Source organism: Magnolia sinica, chromosome 7 (genome assembly GCF_029962835.1).
Source record: "Magnolia sinica isolate HGM2019 chromosome 7, MsV1, whole genome shotgun sequence".
NCBI classification, from domain to species: domain Eukaryota; kingdom Viridiplantae; phylum Streptophyta; class Magnoliopsida; order Magnoliales; family Magnoliaceae; genus Magnolia; species Magnolia sinica.
The window spans coordinates 1,016,218-1,040,777 of NC_080579.1; the positions used below are offsets into that span (position 1 = coordinate 1,016,218).

The 24,560-nt window shown below is 45.9% G+C and overlaps 2 protein-coding genes across 2 annotated transcripts; both read left to right on the forward strand.

The window, feature by feature from the left end:
- Positions 1–280: 280 nt before the first annotated feature.
- On the forward strand, positions 281–715 carry LOC131251858 (dirigent protein 11-like). Its single transcript, XM_058252851.1, has one exon. It carries the CDS (start codon positions 281–283, stop codon positions 713–715), a length of 435 nt encoding a protein of 144 aa, XP_058108834.1.
- Positions 716–2,258: 1,543 nt separating this feature from the next.
- On the forward strand, positions 2,259–2,989 carry LOC131251901 (dirigent protein 22-like). Its single transcript, XM_058252896.1, has one exon. The coding sequence runs from the start codon at positions 2,294–2,296 to the stop codon at positions 2,888–2,890; it is 597 nt and encodes a 198-aa protein (XP_058108879.1). The 5' UTR covers positions 2,259–2,293; the 3' UTR covers positions 2,891–2,989.
- Positions 2,990–24,560: the final 21,571 nt, after the last annotated feature.

The window sequence follows — 24,560 nt, forward strand, 5'->3', positions numbered from 1 at the left end:
ACCTCTTAAAAAAGAAAAACTATGTAAAACTCTCCAAAAAAATACTCGAGCTGAAAAATTGATGACAGACCGAGATTTGCCACTATGGCACCAATAAAAAGCGAATCACCCTCAACTACTGCCCCACCAGAGGTACGGTTGGGATCATGCAAAAAATGGTGACATGAGGGCCCCACCAACCAATAGTTGTGATGCAAGGATTCTACTTCAACTATATATTATAAATAGGCCATTTCTCTTTACTAGTAAGATATCAAGTGGCTTTGTAGCACTGCTTCAAATGGCTCAAACCACACCAAAGATATGGGTTTCGGTACTGATTTTCTTGCTAATAACCACTGTGGGCAGCTTGGAAGCCAAAGACACAAGGATGAAAGAGACCAACATGGTGTTCTACATGCACGACTGGGAGACAGGCGAGAACGTGACTTCGGTCTCAGTTGCTGGACTTAATGGCATTGGTTCAGTTTCGACAAGGTTCAAGACCATCACGGTATTCGACAATGCAATCACCGTAGACATAGATAGGCACTCAAAGAAGATAGGACGAGGGCGAGGGATGTTTGCTGCATCTGCGTTGGATGACTGTACCATAGATTTGATGTACTCGATAGTCTTCACCGATGGAGATTACAAAGGGAGTACGCTACAGATACATGGTTTGGAGATCTACCTCACGGAGCATATAGAATTTGTGGAGCGTAGGGAGTTGTAGGTGGTCTCTGGGACGGGCTTGTTCGGATATGCAAGGGGCTACGTCGTTTACGAGACCGCCTTCTTCGACATTCCTAACTTCAATTCTGTAATCAAGCTGACTATTACTGTTCGCCACCATACTGAGTTTATGACTACTCTGCCCGATCTGTCCGAAATCTACTAGTTTAATGAATTCACATGTTTCATGTGTTTGGTGCTTGCTATCTCTACTTAAACCATGTATGGTGTTTTAAAATCTTACAATGAGTATTAAATATTTCTGCTTCTCTCTTTTAATGTGTTTATACATGCAATCCTAGCTATGTACAATTTCTGGGTGCATTTGTATCAGGCATCATATGCTTTTTGAGTATTATATAACTTGCCAGTATCACGTGCAACAGTTGAAGAAGAGCGTGGTCCGCGAGTGCACGTGTATTGAGCATTACAATGTCATGAGTCATGATTTAAAATATCTTATTGGGATTTTTCTCACCTTCCCATCCTCACCCAACCACATGGATCACTTCCTATCATCCATTCAGCTGACCATGTGGGTCCATACAGGGACATATGAATGGACAGTGAAACTCTCCATTCATGCAAAAAGTGAATTAGGTGGTGACCCCAATCACCTGATCATTAATCAAATAAAAAATAATTATTTTGTAACTGGAGAGCAAATATTTGTAAGGCCCTCATGATATGTGTATCACATCCAATCCATCTCTATTATTATTAGAATAATAAAAAAATATAAGGCGTATCCAATCATAAGTACGCCAACCTATAAAAAACCAATATACACTATTCAAAATATCTCAGTTCAAATGTAGCTCATTTGATGATATGATCAATTGTTCATGCTATCATCATGGTGGGGTGCATATGTTTGAGAAGTTTGATGTATTAAGCATAGCTCTTGGACCCCGAGTCTCGACTTTCACTATATTTTAAAAGGAAAAATAAATGAGGGCATTTTTATAATTTAATCTCTTAAAAAGCACCTCCTCAGAATATATATCATAATATTCTGAGAAAAAGAAAAACTATGTAAAACTGATCTCTCAAAATACTCAAGCTGAGAAATTGATGAAAGACCCAGATTTCCCACTATGGCACCAACAAAAGCCAATCACCCTCAACTACTGCCCCGCCAGAGGTACGATTGGGATCATGCAAAAACTGCCGCCATGTGGGCGCCACCCACCATTTATTTATTTATTTATTTAAATTTTTTTATAGCAACAATGTTCTGCTGATTGTATTGATATGAAGAAAGCCCAAGGCTGTACAAAGGAGGATTTGGGAGGGGCGACGGACAAAAAAGAGTCGGCCCCCCGATCATGTACCAAACGGAAATAAAAAAAGAACAGGGCTAGGCCTAGCGAATATAGCCCAAATCTACCTTGTCGAGGAAGATTTGGCCTCTAGCGGCATGAGGAAGAGCTCTAACATTGCTGAAGAAGGCATTGGGCTGGTTGAAACTGGCCCCACCCACCAATAGTTGTGATGCAAGGATTGCACTTCAACTATTATAAATAGGTCATTTCTCTTTACTACTAAGATATCAAGTGGCTTTGTATCACTGCTTCAAATGGCTCAAACCACACCAAAGATATCAGTTTCGGTACTGATTTTCTTGCTAATAACCATTCTGGGCAGCTTGAAAGCCAAAGGGATGAGGATGAAAGAGACTAACATGGTGTTCTACATGCAAGACTGGGAGACAGGCGAGAACGTGACTTCGGTCTCAGTTGCCGGACTTAATGGCATTGGTTCGATTTCGACAAGGTTCGGGACCATCATGGTGTTTGACAATGCAATCACTGTAGATGTCGAAAGGCACTCAAAGCCGATAGGACGAGGGAGAGGGATATTTGCTGCATCTGCGTTGGACGACTCTGCCTTACATTTTATGTACTCGATAGTGTTCACTGATGGAGAGTACAAAGGGAGTACCTTACAGATACATGGTTTGGATATCTACCTCACGGAGCATAAGGAATTTGTGGCGCGTAGAGAGTTGTCGGTGGTCTCTGGGACGGGCTTGTTCCGATATGCGAGGGGCTACGTCGTGTTCGAGAATGCCTTCTTGGACCTTTCCAACCTCAGTTCCGTGCTCAAGCTGACTGTTACTGTTCACCACCATCCTGAGTTCGTGACCCCGTTCGATCTGTCCAAAATCTACTAGTTTAATGAGTTCATATGTTTCACGTGTTTGGTGCTTGCTATCTCTACTTAAACCATGTATGGTGTTTTAAAATCCTACAATAAGTATTAAATATTTCAGCATTCCTATCTTCTTCTTCTTCTTCTTCTTCTTCTTCTTTATATATATATATATATATATGCAATCCAAGCCATACAGACCCCTTTGACTTGGATAAAGGGATAGGTATTGTTTTGGAACACAGGTGGACCCTAATTAAAATCAAGGTAAGCATTCGCCCTTCAACTTTTTACCTTTCTATGGCCCACCTAAGTTATGGGTGGGGCTGATTTCTTTACTCTAGGGCTTTCATAAGGTGGCACATCGAATGGATGGATTGTATATCATTGACAAATCACATGGGATGAGTTATTAAAGGATTCCCATGGGGTTTTCATGGAAATACGTTATTAGGAGAAAATTTTTATCCATTTTGAGAGATCATTTTAGGGCATGAGACAAGAAATGAGATGGATTGAAAGCTCAAGTGGACTGTACCATAGAAGATAATAGGAATCGAATGCTTATCATTAAAAACTGCTTGGGATCACAAAAGTTTTAAGGTGTTAACTTATTAACAGAGTGGGTGGGCCCTAGGAAGGTTTTAACAGTGGGGGACATTGTCCCCACTGTTTTCTTTGATAGCTAGGGTTCACTTGAGCTTTGAATCTGTCTCATTCTTTCAGGGACTATATTGGATAGAATTTTTCTGAACCTCAATTATTAGAATGACATGCATATATGGAAGTGGCAGGAGATCCGCAGACATTCTAGGAAATCCTAGCAAATATAAATAAATCCATCCTTTGAACCATGTATAGTATGTAAGGATCATATAAGAAGATTTGAAAGCCTTGTGCTATCACTTGTCTTATGGCTTCTACTATGCACAATTCTAGCTATGCATCAGTTCGATGGTGTGTCTCATGTTTCACTTATTACTACGGTCGCTAACTTGTCTAAGTCGACTCAAACTTAGTTAGGACTGGTAAAAGACTGTACTATGAGTTAAAAACCCCTTTGTCACGCCCCAAACCCAAAAATCGGATTCACAGGAATCCCGATTGCCGAATCTGGTGCCGACAGCCTTCGTAGTACCCTATTCTCGACTCCCAGCGTCCATATGCCAGATTCTGATCCTGTGATCCTATAAGGAGGATTTTTTTTTTTGTTTAACTCGCAATAAGCATAACCATAAGATTACCTAATTCACAAAGGCAACATCATCATCGCATATCCACTAATATAATCAGTTGAGTACAATGCTGGAAGGAAATACATAAATAAAAACCAAGCTCCAGAAGACCGCCGCACGCTCCATGCTCAACATTGTTGCAACCAACATCACCTGCACGCATCTATCGTGCATTAGCTTATATAAAGCTTAGAGGGTGGTGTAAGTGTGTGCACAAGGTAAGTGCCAAGTATTCCATATCAGAGTAATCAAATTAAGCGGAAGCACTGACAAGTCCATGGATCATACAATATCAAGGTACACAACACAAATCAACTATGCAAATGAGGAGTCAAAGCGAGCCAAATATTAAATGCCGAGGATACAATGTCATAAATCACACAATATCGAAAGTACTGGTAATCCATAAATTGTATAATGTCGAAATAAACAAAAATACTAACAAGAGCATGAATTATCATAGTAAACAGAATATTGACAAGATCATAAATCATACGATAACAGAGTAAGGGAAAATACGGACAAGTCCATGAGTCAATCAATGTCAGAATATACAATGTAGAACAACTATGCAAACGAGGAATCATAGATAGCCAAATATTAGATGCAGAGAGTGCAATACAATATACATTCCTGATGAGTAACACAAATAGCGTCAGCCGTACCTAGACCATACAAATGCAGGGACACAATAACCCAAAATGTCGTATGCCACGAATGTCATGCAATATGCGGTGCGAATGGAATGACTATACTGGAGTGTGAAGTCGGGATGGTAGTACGTAGTATCGCTGGCTATGGGGTCCATCACAAGGGACTTCTATCCAAACCAGTCCTATACCTAAATTTGGACAGTTAGACTCAATGTAGTAAACTCCTGATCTCAGGTTAGTTGCGCGCCCCAACCGAAATCCTGGCCATTGCGAGGGCACACGTAACAAATAGTTGCGTACCACCAACCCGAGTGGATAGTGAATGAATGAATGCATGAATGAGTATGCAACTCCTGCTCAATAAATCCACATATCAGTACAGTTCCTCTATGGGATCATCACCGGAGTTTAGTACACTCCAAATGGCACTGTCTCTCTCCTAGCAGCACAGTCCAAGTGAGCGTAAGAAACCTTACTATCCGCCTGTCCAATAGTCTGCCAATACCTATTCGGCATGTCGATAGCGGACCCATTCACGAGCTGGTCAAACTCAGCCTAGTAATGCCCCCTACCCTCGGACGGGTAAGGCCACACCCCCTCCCAACCGACCACGACACAGTGGGAGACGCAACCTCCTGGTATTCGGCACTCAGGCGCTCATGTATCCACTTGGTCTCGACGTTGAGGTGTCTCCTGGCCTCGAAGGTTTAGGGATTTTCACCCAGGGACATCTATGACGCCCGTATGCTAGAACCAAGCATTTCCGGTGTCCCATCTGACCATCCACGATATGTCTGTGGAGGCTACGACCCTGATGTCACTAGGGCACACAATGCAAGATGCATGAGTCATACAATCCAGTCATGCATCAATCGTACGCGTACCGTGCACTCATGTGAGATAACCTCCGCCTATCGGGGAGTCTCATAACAACCTGCCCAATGACATATGCAATGGTCAACCACATCTCATAACAAACATGCATATGATGCGTATGGGCATGTATGATGATGCTATGCTGTCACATACTCATAATCGGTGTCAATAACCGGCATTGACAATCGACCTCGACAATGTGGACATCTAACCAATATTGCTCCCAAGGAATGGCCCACATAGAGCCAAACACATAATGGGCCCACGGCCTCACACAAAGGCCTGATATATAACACAGTGGGCCTTACTCAAGGGCCACATATACACAATAGGCGGGCCCTGATCATGGGCCTTAAATACATGACGTGTGGGCCCTACACATGGGTCTCAAATACATCAAATGGGCCATGCATCCTGGGCCATGAATACATCATAATGGGCCTTTCTCATGGGCCTAACATACATCATAATGGGCTCCATAGCCTGGTCTTCAAATGCACCCCAATGGGCCTCATCGCATAGGCCTCATATACATCATATTAGGCCTTAAACACGAGCAAAATACACATAATAACAGGCCTCAAATACGAGCCGCATATATATTACATTGGGCCTCAAACACGGGCAGAATATACATCACAATCGGAATCCACAATCAGCCATGATGATTGACCTCGATCGATAATCGGCCAATCGGCCGCGACAATCATAATCAACAATCGGCCACGATAATCAGCCTCGATTGATAATTAGTCAATCGGCCATAACAATCATAATTGGTAATCGGCTACGATAATCGGCCTCGATCGGTAATCGGTTAATCGACCACAACAATCATAATCGGTAATCGACAACGATGATCGGCCTCGATCGGTAATCGGTCAATCGGCCATGACAATCATAATCGTTAATCGGCCACGATAATTGGCCTCGATCGGTAATCGGTCAATCGGACATGACAATCATAATCGGTAATCGGCCACGATAATTGGCCTCGTTGATTGGTCGAACATAGCCTATGGGAAGGTCACAATATAGATATTCAACCATCATCGCCCATCAAAGTGGACATTAAACCAACATTATTCCTAAGGAGTGGCCCACATAGAGGTGAACATAAAGTGGGCCCATGGCCTCGCACAAAGGCCTAATACACATCACTATGGGCCACATCACATGGGCATCGAATTCATCATATGGGCCGAAATTACATTACAATGGGCCTCATATATATATATATATATATATATATATATATATATATATATATATCAAGGTGGGCCTCAACGGATGGCCACAGATACATCAAGATGGACCTTATAAATGGGCCGCTCCAATGGGCCGAGTCGAATGGGCTGAGTCGAATAGGTTGAGTCAAATAGGGCGAGTTAAATGGACCGATTCAAATGAACCGGATCAATAGGCCGATTTAAATGGACCGAATCAAAAGGGCCAAGTCGAATAGGCCAAGTCCAATATACCATAAGTATGCCGTTAGATACCATTGAAGAGCATAAAAATGAATCATATCCAAATGCTCATTTGGACCATACCACAAATGACAATGGTGTTAAATTTCAATGACCCACCATAGTCTTTATTTTCCATCCAGTCTGTGCATAAGGTTACAAAGACTTGGATATAGAGGAAAAACAAATATCATACTAGTTCAGAGCCCCATAGTCCCAAAGGGTTTTCAATGGTGGGCGCTTATCCCACTGTTCTCTACAGTGTGGTCCACTTGATATTGGATCTGTTTTATTTACTTATTTATTTATTTATTTTTATTATTTATTTATTTTTTTTGTCTCAAGCTAGGAGACAAGATCGCCAAATGGATAGACAATAGGGATACATCACATACATCATGGTGAGGCCAATCATCAAATGGATGGAGGGTAGTGATACAGCACACACATCATGGTGCGGTCCACGTAGTGGCCTACTATAACATATATCATATAATATATATAATATGATATAATACCATATAATATAATATGATATATTATATTATAATATAACATGGCATATAGAAGAAGGCCACTGTCCAGAGACTCTTTGATACTCTGGACGGTGCTGATCTAATGCACGAGATCATGGTGGGGCGCATGAAGCAGATCAACAAGATGGATGGCGTGGGTGAAATAGATGAGACCCACAGAACTAGCTGACATTGAGAGAGAGAGAGAGAGAGAGAGAGAGAGAGAGAGAGAGAGACCAACACGTGGCTCTTTTTTTTTTTTCACCTTTTTTTTTGTGTTGAGACAAAACAGAGGTGGGTCCCACGTAGGGCCCACCACAGTAGCATGTATTATAATATAATATAATATAATATAATATAATATGATATATATTATATACACCAAACGTCCAGGCCGTCCAGGGCTGGACAATACACACATTACGGTGTTGCCCCACACGTGGGGTGGGTCCACTCCACACGCACCACAGTGTGGCCCAACAAGTGGGTGGACGGAGTTGAATAGGGTGGGTCCCACGGACCCTGGTGATTAGGAAAAACAAATTTCAGAATGATTCAAAACTTCAGCGCCCAAAGGGTTTCAATGGCGGACGCTCATCCCCACTGTTTACTACCGTGTGGTCCACCTGAGTTATGGATGAAGCCGATTTTCGGAGGGGCCTCACTTTAGGAAGTGGCCCACCCAATGAAAGGTGTGGATAATCAACATACATCATGGTGGGGCCCACGGCTGGGTCCGTGGGCTGTTGCCTGTCCGTCCGTCTGCTAGTGTGCAGGCCTTCTGACAGCAGCAGCGCCTGCTGCTGCTACATCATTTATTTTTTTTTATTTTTTTTGTTTTCCCACATATTTCATATGTGGGGCCCACGTATTGAGAATCCACTCCGTCCAATGGATTCTAGGGCTCAAAAAACACCCAAGAAGTCCAATACTCTAGCATTTTGGTGTATATAAACAGTAGGGTGGGTCCTAACATCCTTGAATGGTAAGAAAGCATAAATTTCTATGGTATGGCCCGCTTGATCATCCGATTGGCCTCATTTTTTGGCTCAACGCCTAAAATGAGCCAAGGAACAGGGTGGACGGCGTGGATTAGATCAGTGAATCAAGGTGGGGCCTGTAGGGGTGGCCCACCCAAAACCACTCTTTCTCTTTCCCCCTTTTTTTTTTGTTAGCACACCCCACTGTCTTCACGCTTCGCTAATAACGTCCAGCGTCCCTAGACGCTGGACGGTTGCATATTCATCAAGGCGGGTCCCACATGGGCATGGCTCACTTTATCGTTGGATATTTATGTTTTCTCATCACCGTCAAGTAGGGCCCATTTCACTTGGACGGCCGTGGGGATCCATTTGGGGAACGACTTGGACATCACATACACCAAGGTGAGTTACTTCCGGGTGGGCCACACAGCTACATCATCACACCAAAGTATTGAAAGAGGGAGGGGGAAGAAAGAGAAAGAAGCACCCTCCTCATAGAAATGGAGAAATCTACCCTAAAGATGCACCCACCTTCCTTCTTTTTCCTCTGTAGTGCTCCAAAGCTCCAATGAGGGACATTCAATGGTGGAGATGGACTTCCAATGGTGGGATTGAAGGGGATCTAAGGTAAATGTGGCTAGGAATGTGAGGGCTGCTATAGACGTTTTCACTTTCTCTCTTGCTAGGGGAAAAAAATGAAGAAGAAGAAGAAGAGAGAGAGAGAGAGTAATTAATTCATGTAAGGCCATAAATGCTAGGGTTAACTCATGGGGAAAATAAATGCCATAATTTCTTGTAAGCATTTATTACTTGGCATGGGGTGATGGCATCACCCCATGATAACTTAGAAAATGGTGCCATTGTGATATGTGGGTCCTGCAAATGTGATTTTTGGATCCCGGCACCCATTCACCAGGTTCCGATCCTGGGATACTACAAGGAGGATTTCAAATCATCAGTCTGATTCATAATGAGCATAACACAAGCATAACCCACAACTAATAACCACAAGAACACCACCACAAAATCCACTATGATCAAAAACTTTTTAGTACAATGCGACAAAAGGGAAAAATACAATGTAACAAAAGAAGCAAACTCCAGAAGCTCAGCTGCACGCTCCAACTACAGCGAGACTATGGCTGCGACTGCGTCCTGGCGTCACCTGCACGCATCAATCGTGCATAAGCTTATGGAAAGCTTAGAGGGTGGTGTAAGTGTGTGCGCAATATAAACGTACTCAAAATGCAAGGTCAGAGTGATGCGGAATCATGGTGATGAGCACATGAATGCAATCAGCCGTACAAGGCTATGCGGTGCAAGATATGAATGCTATCGGCCATAACACGGCCATGCGATGCAAGATGCAACTCAAGCATGCCAATCCTCAACATGTATCAGTACAGTTCTCATTCTGGATAATCACTAGGGTTCAGTACACTCCAAATGGCACTGTCGCTCTCCTAGCCGCACAGTCCAAGTGAGCGTAAGAAACCTCACTATCCGCCTGGCCAACAGTCTGCCAATACCTATCCGGCACGTCGATAGCGGACCCATTCATGAGCTTGTCAAACTCAGCCTAGTATTACCCCTACCCTCGGGCGAGTAAGGCCATACCCCTTTCCAACCGACCACGACACAATGGGAGACGCGGCCTCCTGGTATTCGGCCCTCATGTGCTCATATATCCACTCGGTCTCGACGTTGGAGTCATCCTCTGGTACCATCGGGTTTAGGGACTTTCACCCAGGGACATCTATAGCGCCCGTATGCTAGAACCAAACATTTTCCGGTATCCAACCCAGCCATCCACGATATGTCTGTGGAGGCTATGGCCCTGATGTCGCTAGGGCATATAGTAACTACAATCACACAAATGCAAGTGCATGAGTCACACTATCAGTCATGCAACAGTCTTGTATAGACCATGCACTTATATGAGGCAACTCCGCCTAACAGGGAGCCCATAAACAGTCTATCCAAAGGTGTATGCTATGATCAGTCATCCTCACATCAGGCATACATATGATGCGAATGATCATGAATCATGGATCTATACTAAACATGTATAAAGAGATGAGCTCTAGGTATAATGGAGATGGCCCTATACGGCCTACTTACCATAATTATGGGCCTATCAGTGGGCCTTAGGGAGAGTTATAATGCGGACATTTAACCAACATTATCGATTCAATGTGGACATCAAACCAACATTGCTCCCAAGGAATGGCCTTCCATAAATCACACATTGTAATGGGCCTTTTATACATCTAATTGGGCCTTGACCCAAGGACCCAAGTACATCAAATGGGCTACATAACATGAGCCCCATATCTATATCAAGGTGGGCCTTAATGGGCCTCATAATGTGGGCCTAATACAATTCAAGGTGGGCCTCAACAAGGACCACTAATGCATGAAGATGGGCCTCCATAATGGGCCTTAAATTATCTTCAAAACAGTTGGACAGTTGGATGAAACACATACATTATGATGGAGCCCACACTAATAGAGGGTGCGGTTTACAATACGTACCTAAATGGGGCCCACCAAAATGCTCATTTTCTACCCAGCTTAAGGCCCAATATAACGTTTATTTTCCACCCAACTTAAGGTCCAACATAATATTTATTTTTCACCCAAATTAAGGCCCAACATAATGTTTATTTTCATCCAATCCATTCATAAAGTCACGTGGGCCTGGATAGGGCCCACTGTATTGTTTATTTTCCACACACCCCGTTGATAGGGTGGTGTGGACCAAAGGCCCACCGATGTTGTTTATTTCCATCCTAACCCGTGGATGGGTTCACGTAGGCAGGGAGCCCACCGTGGCGATATTTGGCGTCCACCCTGTCATAAGGTCATTGGACCTTGGGTAAGGCCCACTGAAATGTTCATTTGAAATCCAACTTATTCATAAGGTCACACGGGCCAGGGAGGAGGGGAACAACAATTTTCAGCTTGATCTGAAACTTCTGTGGACCCAGAAAGGGTTTCAATGGTAGAGTTCAATTCACACTGTTTCTTGTGATGTGGGCCGCCCGAGCGCTGGATTGACCTGATTTTTGAGGGGAGTCCATGTCAAATAGTGGCCCACCAAATGGACGGTGTGGATACAAAATATACATCATGGTGGGGCCCACGGATGGAGCCGTGGGTCCCTGCCTCTTGGCCGCCCGTCACTGCAGCAGCAGCAGCGCTGCTGCTGCTGTTTTAAATTTTTTTTTTTTTTTTTTTTTTGTTTTGGGGCCCACCGAGATGTGATTCACAATCCAGCCCATCCATTATGTGGGTCCCATCTAAATGACCGTACAGACCAAGTTTCAACGACATCCAAAACTCAGGTAGGCCCCACCAAGCGATTTTATATGTTTAGGCATGTCTTTACATGTTTTTAAATGGTGTGGTCCACATGAGTTTCGTATGAGCCTGATTTTTGGTATGGACGGACGGTCCGCAGGGACCCATCAAATGCACGGTATTGATCTTCAAAACGCATCAAGGCGGGGCCCACAGCTGGGGCCGTGAGCCCCAGCCCGTCCGTCCGTCAACCGTGAGGCAGGCAGCGCCTCTGGCGCTCTGACAGCAGCAGCATGCGCTGCTTCTTCTTTTTTTTTTTTTTTGAAAAAAAACGGATTTTTCGTGGTTTTCCACAGATGGGGCCCACATCAGAGAAATCCATCCCGTTCATTAGCTTCCATATCTCAAGACCATTCAAACGAGCCCGATATATAGCATGTTTTTAACGAATAAAAACATCAGAGCGGGTTTTAACGGTACATGTTACTGTTTCCCATGGTATGGCCCGTATGATTGTCAGATTAATCTTAACTTCTGTCTCAACGCCTAAAATGGTCTGGGAAGCGAAATGGACGGCTTGGATTATACATATACATCAAGGTGGGGCCTGCATGAGAGGCCCACCTCTCCCTTCCCTTTTTGTTATTTTTTTTTTTTGTTAAAGCTCTGCTTGCAACGCTGGACGATTTCCAAATTCTCATCATTGTGGTGGGTCCCACGTAGACGTGGCCCACCGCTATATATGCATATACTTATAGTATATCTTATATTATATATATAAAATACATATTATACTATATATGTTATATATATATTATATAAAATATACACATATAAATATATACACACACACATACATATATATATATATATGTATATAAAGATGCATTGGACCCATCCAAACAGTGGATGGTGTGGATCATCACCTGTAATAAAGTGGGCTACACCGTCTGATGTAGTTGGACGGAGTAGATGTAACACATATTGGTGGGATCCACACCATTACAAAGAAAGAAAGAGAGAGAGATAGAGAGAGAGATACACGGTGAGATAGAGGAACCCCGCCACTATGGGCCCTCTTGATAAAATCACATACATCCAAATGGGTCCCACCAACAAGTGGGCCTTAAAATTTAAAAAAAATGACAAATCACCCACCTTATCTTCCTTCTCCTTGCTCCTTTGGACTCCTTAGCTCCTTACCTTCACTTTTAATGGAGATTGATGAAAGATGAATGGTTGAGATTGGAGATGAGAGGGTGGGCCACACTTGAAGTTGAGAGGGAGTGTTGGATGAGTGAAATTTCTCATGGGATTTGGAAAATTTGCTAGAGAATGAGAGGGAGAGATAGAAATAATGGGTGGAGGGATGGGTGGAGTGATGGTTGTAAGAAAGAAGTGATGAGAGGTATGGTTTAGTTTGAAATTGGTGGAGAAGAGGGATGGTTGAGGTTGAAAATGAGAAAAGAGGAATGGTGAGGTGGAAAGATGGTGGACTTTTGGAAAAAGAGGGAATGGGTGAGGTACTTTGAGGTATGGTTGCATTTATGTTTAATTAGTGGGACTAATTGTGTAGAGATTCCCTCGAAATCCGCAACGCGCGGTGTTTCTTCGGAATAAACGCTGATCGGCATCTTCTTACCTGGGTATCGGTTCGGTGCGCAAGTCACGGCGTTGGAACCGCGGCGACGACGCGATCACCAAGACATAAGTTTCGGATCGAGCCGACGTCAGTGTGCGGGACCTGGCTTAAGATCGTGCGCAAACACCGAATACGGTGCGAAGGTTGCCGAAATTTGACCGGAAGGACCGCGGAAGCTAACAGAATGGTACGGATTAGGACACGGGTCTTACAGCTCTCCCCACCAAATAAAAATTTCGTCCTCGAAATTTAAACAATCATCACAAGAAAACATAAATCATAATAGAAGAGGAAGCAAGGCATCACCATAAAAATACCAGAGACAACCTATAACATACAACATACAATCAATCATCAAAGAGATGAGGATAGCGCTCTCGAATCTCAGCCTCACGCTCCCAAGATGCCTCATCCACAGAATGGTGACCCCACTGAATCTTCACCAAGGGGATAACCTTGGTCCGGAGAACTTGCTCCTTCCGATCAAGGATACGTACTGGCTGCTCGATGTAAGAAGCGTCCTCACGAACCTCCAACGGCTGCCAATCGATAACAGGAACTATGTCTGACCCACACTTCCTCAACATAGAGACGTGAAAAACGTTGTGGACGCCAGACAACTGAGATGGTAAGGCAAGCCGATAGGCCACAGCGCCAATGCGCTCAGTGATCTCGAAAGGTCCTATGAATCTCGGGGCAAGCTTACCCTTCGCTCCAAATCTAACTACACCCTTCATAGGCGAGACCTTGAGATACACATGGTCCCCTACATCAAACTCTAAGGGACGACGCCGGCGATCAGCAACACTCTTCTGCCGGCTCTGAGCTGTGCGCATCCTCTGCCTAATGATATCAATAACCTCTGATGTCTCCTGCACAAGCTCGGGACCTAGGAGACGCCGCTCTCCAACCTCGGTCCAACAACTCGGAGATCTGCACGGTCTGCCATATAATGCCTCAAAAGGAGCCATGCCAATGGTCGCCTGATAGCTGTTATTGTATGCGAACTCAGCCAATCGCAGATGCTCATCCCAGCTACCACCGAAGTCAATCACGCAGGCCCGAAGCATATCCTCAAGGATCTGGTTGACCCGGTCCGGCCATCGGTCTGCGGATGATACGCTGAACTGGCTGCAAATCGGTGCCCATAGCTCTCTGAAAGCTTCAAAACTGAGACGTAAACCTCGGGTCTCGGTCAAATACGATCGAGACTGGTACGCCGTGCAGTCTCACAATCTCCTCAATGAACAACCTTGCAAGCCGGTCCAAGGGCCAAGTCGCACGAATCGCAAGAAAATGTGCCGACTTCGTCAGACGATCGACGACAACCCAGATGGAGTCATGACCGCGCTGAGTCCTCGGCAAACCCATAATAAAATCTGTGGATACGTGCTCCCACTTCCACATCGGGACGCTCAATGGCTGCAATAGACCAGGGGGTCTCTGATGATCGGCCTTGACACGCTGGCAAGTGTCACACTCGGCCACAAAACTGGCAATCTGGCGCTTCATCCCTGCCCAATAATACTGCCTCCTCATATCACGGTACATCTTCGTCGAGCCAGGATGGATGGAAAACCGCGATCGATGTGCCTCGATCATAAGATCTCTGCGCAACTCAGGAATATCCGGGACACACAATCGGCCTCTAAAGCGAAGTCCACCGTCAGCACCAATTTGCCAATCTGTCTGACTCTCAGATGCCGCCTCTGCTCGGTAATCCTGCAACGACTCATCTGTCTGCTGAGCCTCGATCACCCTTGCGACAAGAGAGGGTTGAATCGACAGGCTCGATAACTGAACGATAGAAGACTGCAGACCAAAATCAAAGTCGTACTCTGCCATATCCTCGAGCATCTTCCACTCCTTAATCATCATATGTGCCACCAGGCCTCGTGGCTGACGGCTGAGGGCATCCGCCACCACATTCGCCTTGCACAGGTGGGTGCTGGAGGTCAAAATCATAATCCTTGAAGCTCCATCCAGCGTCTCTGTCTCATGTTCGGCTCGAGAAAATAGGTACTTCAAGCTCTTGTGGTCGAGAAGAGCTCGAACCTAACCCCATAGAGATAGTGTCTCCACACCTTCGGTGCGAAGACGACTCTGCCGGCTCCAAATCGTGCGTGGGGTAGTTCACTCATGGACCTGAGCTGGCGAGACGCAAATGCTACAGGTCTACCGTCCTGCAACAGGACAGCACCCAATCCAATAATCGAAGCATCGGTAAATACCACGAATCCATCACTCCCAGAGGAAAGAGTGAGGACAGGAGCGGACGGCAGACGGTCCTGCAGCGCCATAAATGCTCGCTCACAGGCGTCACTCCAAATAAACTCTGCGCCCTTCCGAGTCAACCTGGTCAACGGGGCTGCAATACGGGAGAAGCCCTCAATGAAACGCCGATAGTATCCCGCTAAACCAAGGAAACTGCGGATCTCGGACGCAGTCGTGGGTTGGCCCGACTGACGCACTGCCTCAACCTTCGAGGGGTCCACTGCGACACCCTCCCTCGTCACCACGTGACCGAGGAATCTCACCTCCTCCTGCCAGAACTCACACTTCTCCAGCTTCGCATATAGCTGGTGGGCACGGAGGGTCTGCAAGGCGATCTCCAGATGCTGCATGTGGTCCTCACGGGTCCTCGAATATATCAGAATGTCATCGATAAAGACCACAACAAACTAATCGAGATATGGACGGAAGACCTCGTTCATCAATTATATGAAGTCCGCGGGTGCATTGGTCACCTGAAACATGACCCGAAACTCAAAATGACCATAACGCGTCCGAAAGGCTTCTTTGGGATGTCCTCCTCTCGGACACGAATCGATGATAACCAACGCAGTCAATCTTCGAAAAGAACTGTGCCCCTGCAGGTGATCAAATAAATCATCTATCCTTGGGAGCGGGTACTTGTTCTTAATCGTGACCGGTTGAGCTCGCGGTAATCTACGCGAGCCTCAACGAGCCATCCTTCTTCCTAACGAAGAGTACCGGCGCTCCCAATGGGAGCTGCTCGGACGAATAAATCCCAACTCACGCAACTCGTCCAATCGTCACTGTGGCTCACGCAACTCCATCGGTGCCATACGGTACGGGGCCTTCGAGATAGGCGCGGTACCAGGCACAAGGTCGATCTGGAACTCGATATGACGGCGAGGAGGCAATCCGGGAATCTCCTGGAATACGTCGGGGAAGTCGCAAACAACCGGCAACCGATCAATACAAATGGCCATAGGCTCCTCGACTGCACAGGACATCAAGCAAGACATCGGCTCTCCTCTAGGCTCGGCGATGAACTGGAACTGCGGCAAGCCTGGTATGCAGAATGTGACTGTCCTCGCAGAACAGTCCAAGATAGCGTGGTACTCGGCAAGCCAATCCATGCCCAAGATAACGTCGAAATCTGTCATCGGCAGCACAAACAAGTCAGCAGGCAAAAAGATATCACCGACAAGAACCGGGCAAGATGGACAGAAACGGCCCAATACTGTGGTCCTCCCCAAGGGCGTCGATACGGTCAATCCCTCACTAGTAGACTCTGTCTGCAATCGATCGGCCGAAACCCTCGGACATGAATGAGTGAGAAGCGCGAGAATCAAATAATACTCGAGCGATGCATGAAGAGGCGGGAAGTATACCCTCGACAACTCCTCCGGATGATGCGGGTCTGCGAGCCGCGTAGAACCTAACTGGCCGGTGCCGGGAGGTGCTGTCCTCTCTGAGGTCCTCAGTGCCTGCTGCCGCCTCTGCGGCGGCCTATCTCTTGCCTCTGCTGCTGCTGGGGTCTCGGCGGTGAAAATTGTTGTCACTGCTGCTTCATACAGTGTGGTCCAGAAATTTCTTCTTGAGGTCATTCTTTGTCTTTGGTGGCCTTGTGGTGCTCTCGACGGATGTAGGTGAGGCTGCTGTGATCCTCTCGGCTGCTGCAGATGAGGGAGGGCACTCAGACAAGCGATGCCCTGTCCCACCACATCAAAACAAGTCCTATGGCCTGGGGTGGCGGCGGAGCGTCTTCTTGCTGGTGCTCTAGCGGTGGGTGGCTCCTGTACCTCTGTGGTCGTCGCCTGCTGGGAGCTCGGAGAGTGCCTCTTGACCCCTCCTCGATCTCTGTCGGCTGCGCGCCCGGCCCACTCGATCTCGTAATCCGAGCCCTCCGCACTACCGACTGAAAGGTCGGAAGCTCGTGCCCAATCACACGGCCTCGAAGGACCGTAACGTAGGCCGCTCTCGAAGCGGCGGGCCTTCCGCCCCTCATCATCAATCATATATGGCGCAAACCTCGATAGCGCCACGACGAGCCGCGTATTGTGCCACGGTCATGTCTCCACTGCACCAAAGTCTCGAACTCTAGTGCTCTCGGATGTCGTATGTGGTCAGGGAAATATTGCTCCTCGAATCGATCTATAAAATCATCCCACGTCCAGACGTAGTCAGGCCCTGCGACGCGGGTAACCGAGGTCCACCAGTGCTCGGCCTCGCCCTGAAAAAGAAACACTGCCAACCGAACTCGCTGCTCGGTCGTACATGACATGGTATCAAAAATCTTCTCCACATCGGAGCGCCACCTCTCAGCTGCGGTCGGATCTGGCTCGCCCTGGAATCGCGGAGGGTCAAACTGTCGGAACTCTCGAAGTAGGGCACTCGCGCGCTCCTGCTCTGCCTGGGCCGGTGAAACAACCGGATGTCTACTCTGCCCCTGAAGTGCGGCCGTCACAGCCTGCAGCATCTGCTGTAGCTGAGAAGCACTCACGGATACAGTCGGATCCGCACCGGTCTCTGGTGGAGGTACAGCATCATCAGGATGGGCGGTATGAAGCTCTGGTAAAGGAGCGACATCCTCAGGCTGGGCAGTAGGAATCTCTGGTGGTGGAGCAGGGGTCGTAGGTGGTAGTGCGGGAGCCGCAGGTGGTGGAGCTGAAGTCTCAGGTGGTGCGGGAGTCGATCGGGTCACTCTCCTGCGCGCCATGTCCTACAGGAAAGAGCGAAGGTGCCTATCAACTTAAAGGCTCGCGAAGGCACACACGTTAAGGGTCTGCAATAAAAGATCGCTAGGCTATCCAAACTTAGGACTTAATCATTCATAGCGGTAGCGATGTAGTAATAATCTTGGTGAGACCGAGGTTGAATCCACAGGAACTAATGTCACGCCCGAACTCGGAAACCGGGCTCACAAAATTCCCGATCGCCGAATCCGGCGCCGACAGCTCCGTAGAACCCATTTTCGGATCCCGGCACCCATTCACCAGGTTCCGATCCTGGGATACTACAAGGAGGATTTCAAATCATCAGTCTGATTCATAATGAGCATAACACAAGCATAACCCACAACTAATAACCACAAGAACACCACCACAAAATCCACTATGATCAAAAACTTTTTAGTACAATGCGACAAAAGGGAAAAATACAATGTAACAAAAGAAGCAAACTCCAGAAGCTCAGCTGCACGCTCCAACTACAGCGAGACTATGGCTGCTGCTGCGTCCTGGCGTCACCTGCACGCATCAATCGTGCATAAGCTTATGGAAAGCTTAGAGGGTGGTGTAAGTGTGTGCGCAATATAAACGTACTCAAAATGCAAGGTCAGAGTGATGCGGAATCATGGTGATGAGCACATGAATGCAATCAACCGTACAAGGCTATGCGGTGCAAGATATGAATGCTATCGGCCATAACACGGCCATGCGATGCAAGATGCAACTCAAGCATGCCAATCCTCAACATGTATCGGTACAGTTCTCATGGATAATCACAGGGGTTCAATACACTCCAAATGGCACTGTCGCTCTCCTAGCCGCACCCAAATGAGCGTAAGAAACCTCACTATCCGCTTTGCCAATAGTCTGCCAATACCTATCCGCACGTCGATAGCGGACCCATTCACGAGTGGTCAAACTCGGCCTAGTATTGCCCCTACCCTCGGGCGAGTAAGGCCACACTCCTTTCCAACCGACCACGACACGGTGGGAGACGCGGCCTCACGGTATTCGGCCCTCATGCGTTCGTATATCCACTCGGTCTCGACGTTGGAGTCATCCTCGGTACCATCGGGTTTAGGGACTTTCACCCGGGGACATCTATAGTGCCGTATGCTAGAACCAAACATTTTCGGTATCAACCCAGCCATCCACGATGTATCTATGGAGGCCATCCACGATGTCGCTAGGGCATATAGTAACTACAATCACACAAATGCAAGTGCATGAGTCACACTATCAGTCATGCAACAGTCTTGTATAGACCATGCACTTATATGAGGCAACTCCGCCTAACAGGGAGCCCATAAACAGTCTATCCAAAGGTGTATGCTATGATCAGTCATCCTCACATCAGGCATACATATGATGCGAATGATCATGAATCATGGATCTATACTAAACATGTATAAAGAGATGAGCTCTAGGTATAATGGAGATGGCCCTATACGGCCTACTTACCATAATTATGGGCCTATCGGTGGGCCTTAGGGAGAGTTATAATGCGGACATTTAACCAACATTATCGATTCAATGTGGACATCAAACCAACATTGCTCCCAAGGAATGGCCTTCCATAAATCACACATTGTAATGGGCCTTTTATACATCTAATTGGGCCTTGACCCAAGGACCCAAGTACATCAAATGGGCTACATAACATGAGCCCCATATCTATATCAAGGTGGGCCTTAATGGGCCTCATAATGTGGGCCTAATACAATTCAAGGTGGGCCTCAACAAGGACCACTAATGCATGAAGATGGGCCTCCATAATGGGCCTTAAATTATCTTCAAAACAGTTGGACAGTTGGATGAAACACATACATTATGATGGAGCCCACACTAATAGAGGGTGCGGTTTACAATACGTACCTAAATGGGGCCCACCAAAATGCTCATTTTCTACCCAGCTTAAGGCCCAATATAACGTTTATTTTCCACCCAACTTAAGGTCCAACATAATATTTATTTTTCACCCAAATTAAGGCCCAACATAATGTTTATTTTCATCCAATCCATTCATAAAGTCACGTGGGCCTGGATAGGGCCCACTGTATTGTTTATTTTCCACACACCCCGTTGATAGGGTGGTGTGGACCAAAGGCCCACCGATGTTGTTTATTTCCATCCTAACCCGTGGATGGGTTCACGTAGGCAGGGAGCCCACCGTGGCGATATTTGGCGTCCAACCTGTCATAAGGTCATTGGACCTTGGGGCGGATGTGGGGCCCACTGAAATGTGTTTCACAAATCCAACCCAATCATTATGTGAGTCCCACCTGACGGACGGTCCATACCAAGTTTCAGTGACATCCAAAACTCAGGTAGGCCCCACCAAGTGATTTCATATGTTTTAGGATGTGGGCCGCCCGAGCGCTGGATTAACCTGATTTTCGAGGGGGGTCCATGTCAAATAGTGGCCCACCAAATGGACGGTGTGGATACAAAATATACATCATGGTGGGGCCCACGGATGGAGCCGTGGGTCCCTGCCTCGTGGCCGCCCGTCAATGCAGCAGCAGCAGCGCTGCTGCTGCTTTTAAAATTTTTTTTTTTATAAATTTTTTTTTGTTTTGGGGCCCACCAAGATGTGATTCACAATCCAGCCCATCCATTATGTGGGTCCCATCTAAATGACCGTACAGACCAAGTTTCAACGACATCCAAAACTCAGGTAGGCCCCACCAAGCGATTTTATATGTTTAGGCATGTATTTACATGTTTTTAAATGGTGTGGTCCACATGAGTTTCGTATGAGCCTGATTTTTGGTATGGACGGACGGTCCGCAGGGACCCATCAAATGCACGGTATTGATCTTCAAAACGCATCAAGGCGGGGCCCACAGCTGGGGCCGTGAGCCCCAGCCCGTCCGTCCGTCAACCGTGAGGCAGGCAGCGCCTCTGGCGCTCTGACAGCAGCAGCATGCGCTGCTTCTTCTTTTTTTTTTTGAAAAAAAACGGATTTTTCGTGGTTTTCCACAGATGGGGCCCACATCAGAGAAATCCATCCCGTTCATTAGCTTCCATATCTCAAGACCATTCAAACGAGCCCGATATATAGCATGTTTTTAACGAATAAAAACATCAGAGCGGGTTTTAACGGTACATGTTACTGTTTCCCATGGTATGGCCCGTATGATTGTCAGATTAATCTTAACTTCTGTCTCAACGCCTAAAATGGTCTGGGAAGCGAAATGGACGGCTTGGATTATACATATACATCAAGGTGGGGCCTGCATGAGAGGCCCACCTCTCCCTTCCCTTTTTGTTATTTTTTTTTTTTTTGTTAAAGCTCTGCTTGCAACGCTGGACGATTTCCAAATTCTCATCATTGTGGTGGGTCCCACGTAGACGTGGCCCACCGCTATATATGCATATACTTATAGTATATCTTATATTATATATATAAAATACATATTATACTATATATGTTATATATATATTATATAAAATATACACATATAAATATATACACACACACATACATATATATATATATATGTATATAAAGATGCATTGGACCCATCCAAACAGTGGATGGTGTGGATCATCACCTGTAATAAAGTGGGCTACACCGTCTGATGTAGTTGGACGGAGTAGATGTAACACATATTGGTGGGATCCACACCATTACAAAGAAAGAAAGAGAGAGAGATAGAGAGAGAGATACACGGTGAGATAGAGGAACCCCGCCACTATGGGCCCTCTTGATAAAATCACATACATCCAAATGGGTCCCACCAACAAGTGGGCCTTAAAATTTAAAAAAAATGACAAATCACCCACCTTATCTTCCTTCTCCTTGCTCCTTTGGACTCCTTAGCTCCTTACCTTCACTTTTAATGGAGATTGATGAAAGATGAATGGTTGAGATTGGAGATGAGAGGGTGGGCCACACTTGAAGTTGAGAGGGAGTGTTGGATGAGTGAAATTTCTCATGGGATTTGGAAAATTTGCTAGAGAATGAGAGGGAGAGATAGAAATAATGGGTGGAGGGATGGGTGGAGTGATGGTTGTAAGAAAGAAGTGATGAGGGGTATGGTTTAGTTTGAAATTGGTGGAGAAGAGGGATGGTTGAGGTTGAAAATGAGAAAAGAGAAATGGTGAGGTGGAAAGATGGTGGACTTTTGGAAAAAGAGGGAATGGGTGAGGTACTTTGAGGTATGGTTGCATTTATGTTTAATTAGTGGGACTAATTGTGTAGAGATTCCCTCGAAATCCGCAACGCGCGGTGTTTCTTCGGAATAAACGCTGATCGGCATCTTCTTACCTGGGTATCGGTTCGGTGCGCAAGTCACGGCGTTGGAACCGCGGCGACGACGCGATCACCAAGACATAAGTTTCGGATCGAGCCGACGTCGGTGTGCGGGACCTGGCTTAAGATCGTGCGCAAACACCGAATACGGTGCGAAGGTTGCCGAAATTTGACCGGAAGGACCGCAGAAGCTAAGCATTTATTACTTGGCATGGGGTGATGGCATCACCCCATGATAACTTAGAAAATGGTGCCATTGTGATATGTGGGTCCTGCAAATGTGAGGTGTCCATAGCTATTACAATGCGCGAGCTACATCTCATGATCTAAGCGTCACATTGACGCACGAGACATGGCGTTGAAATCGCGGTGTCGGCGCGGTCACAATGGTATAAGTCTCAGGTCGAGCCGACTTAGATATAAAGGACACATCCCAGGGTCATGCGCAAACGCCGATAACCGATTGCGGGTCGCCGGAATTCAACCGGGATGACCGGCGAAGCCTACGGAACAGTTCGAACTAAGATATGGGTCTTACACCCTTTACCCCTAATGCAGGCATGTTGGGTTAATTTACCTGACTCAGACAAGTTGCAATTCAACTGGAACCTAAACCAGCCTAGACGAGTCACCAAGTAGATAACCATGCATGTTATGCTTTTGTTTGTTACTTCTCTGCGTTCTTATCATGACCCACTCGACTGCCATGAATATTTCCTTGCCCAATAATAAGGCCCGGTGGGCTGTACTTGTATGAAAAAGATGTGTTGTTATCATGACCCACTGAAAATTTTGATAATGTCGGGGAGTTTGAAAGATGCTACACAAACACTTAGATATATCATTTCAAATTATGGTTCTTAGTTTAGATGTATTAGGAACCAAAATTTAGTTCTTATTTGATTAATTGACCATTGGACTGATGGATATCTATTTGACAGTTAAGAATTAAAAATATCCATTGGCATGAATTCAACAAGCAACTGTCTACGAATCACATGTTGGGATTGTTCAAACAATCTGATTTTCAGACCATAACTTTAATTAAGTCGGCGAATTCCACAGTTTAATCTGTTTTAACTTGGGTAAATTTATTCCACATGTATCAAGCATTATATGCTTCCTCATCATCATATAACTCACCAGAAGAGGAACGCGGTCCATGAGTGCATGAGTATCACTCACTGGTATCTTTTGCGTACAACAGTCGAAGAAGAACAAGGTATACGAGTGTGGATGTGTATTGAGCATTACAATATCATCATGGAGTATCAAGGCCCTCTCATAAATTTTTTGCCATAAGAGTCATGAGTCATGATTTTGATTTTTTTATTGGGATTTTTCTCACCTTCCCAAACCCATGCACCAAGATCACATGCAACACTTCCCATCGTAAATTCAGTTGACCAATGCAACAACAAATAAATAGACAGTGAAAGCCTCTGTGCACCTGGAAGAGATTAGGTGGTCAACCTAGCACAACCCTGGTAGGTGGTATGGGGTGCCGTGGGGCCCACTGTGATGTATGTATTTTATCTATGCCGTCTATTCATTTTGTGAGCTCATTTTAGGGCATGAGCCCAAAAATAAAGCAAATGAAGCCCAAATGGAGTACACCACGAGAAACAATGATAATTGAATGCCCATCATTAAAATCTTATTGGGGCCACAAATTTTTTGGTTCAAGATGATAGTTGTGTTTTCCTTTCATCCAGATCTGTGTGACCTTAGAAACAGGTTGTATGGCAAATAAAGATTAATGGTGGGTAGTATTATCCC

Excerpts from the sequence above, each read along its gene's own strand:
- LOC131251858 (XM_058252851.1), top strand. The coding sequence starts at position 281 with ATGGCTCAAACCACACCAAAGATATGGGTTTCGGTACTGATTTTCTTG.
- LOC131251901 (XM_058252896.1), top strand. The coding sequence starts at position 2,294 with ATGGCTCAAACCACACCAAAGATATCAGTTTCGGTACTGATTTTCTTG.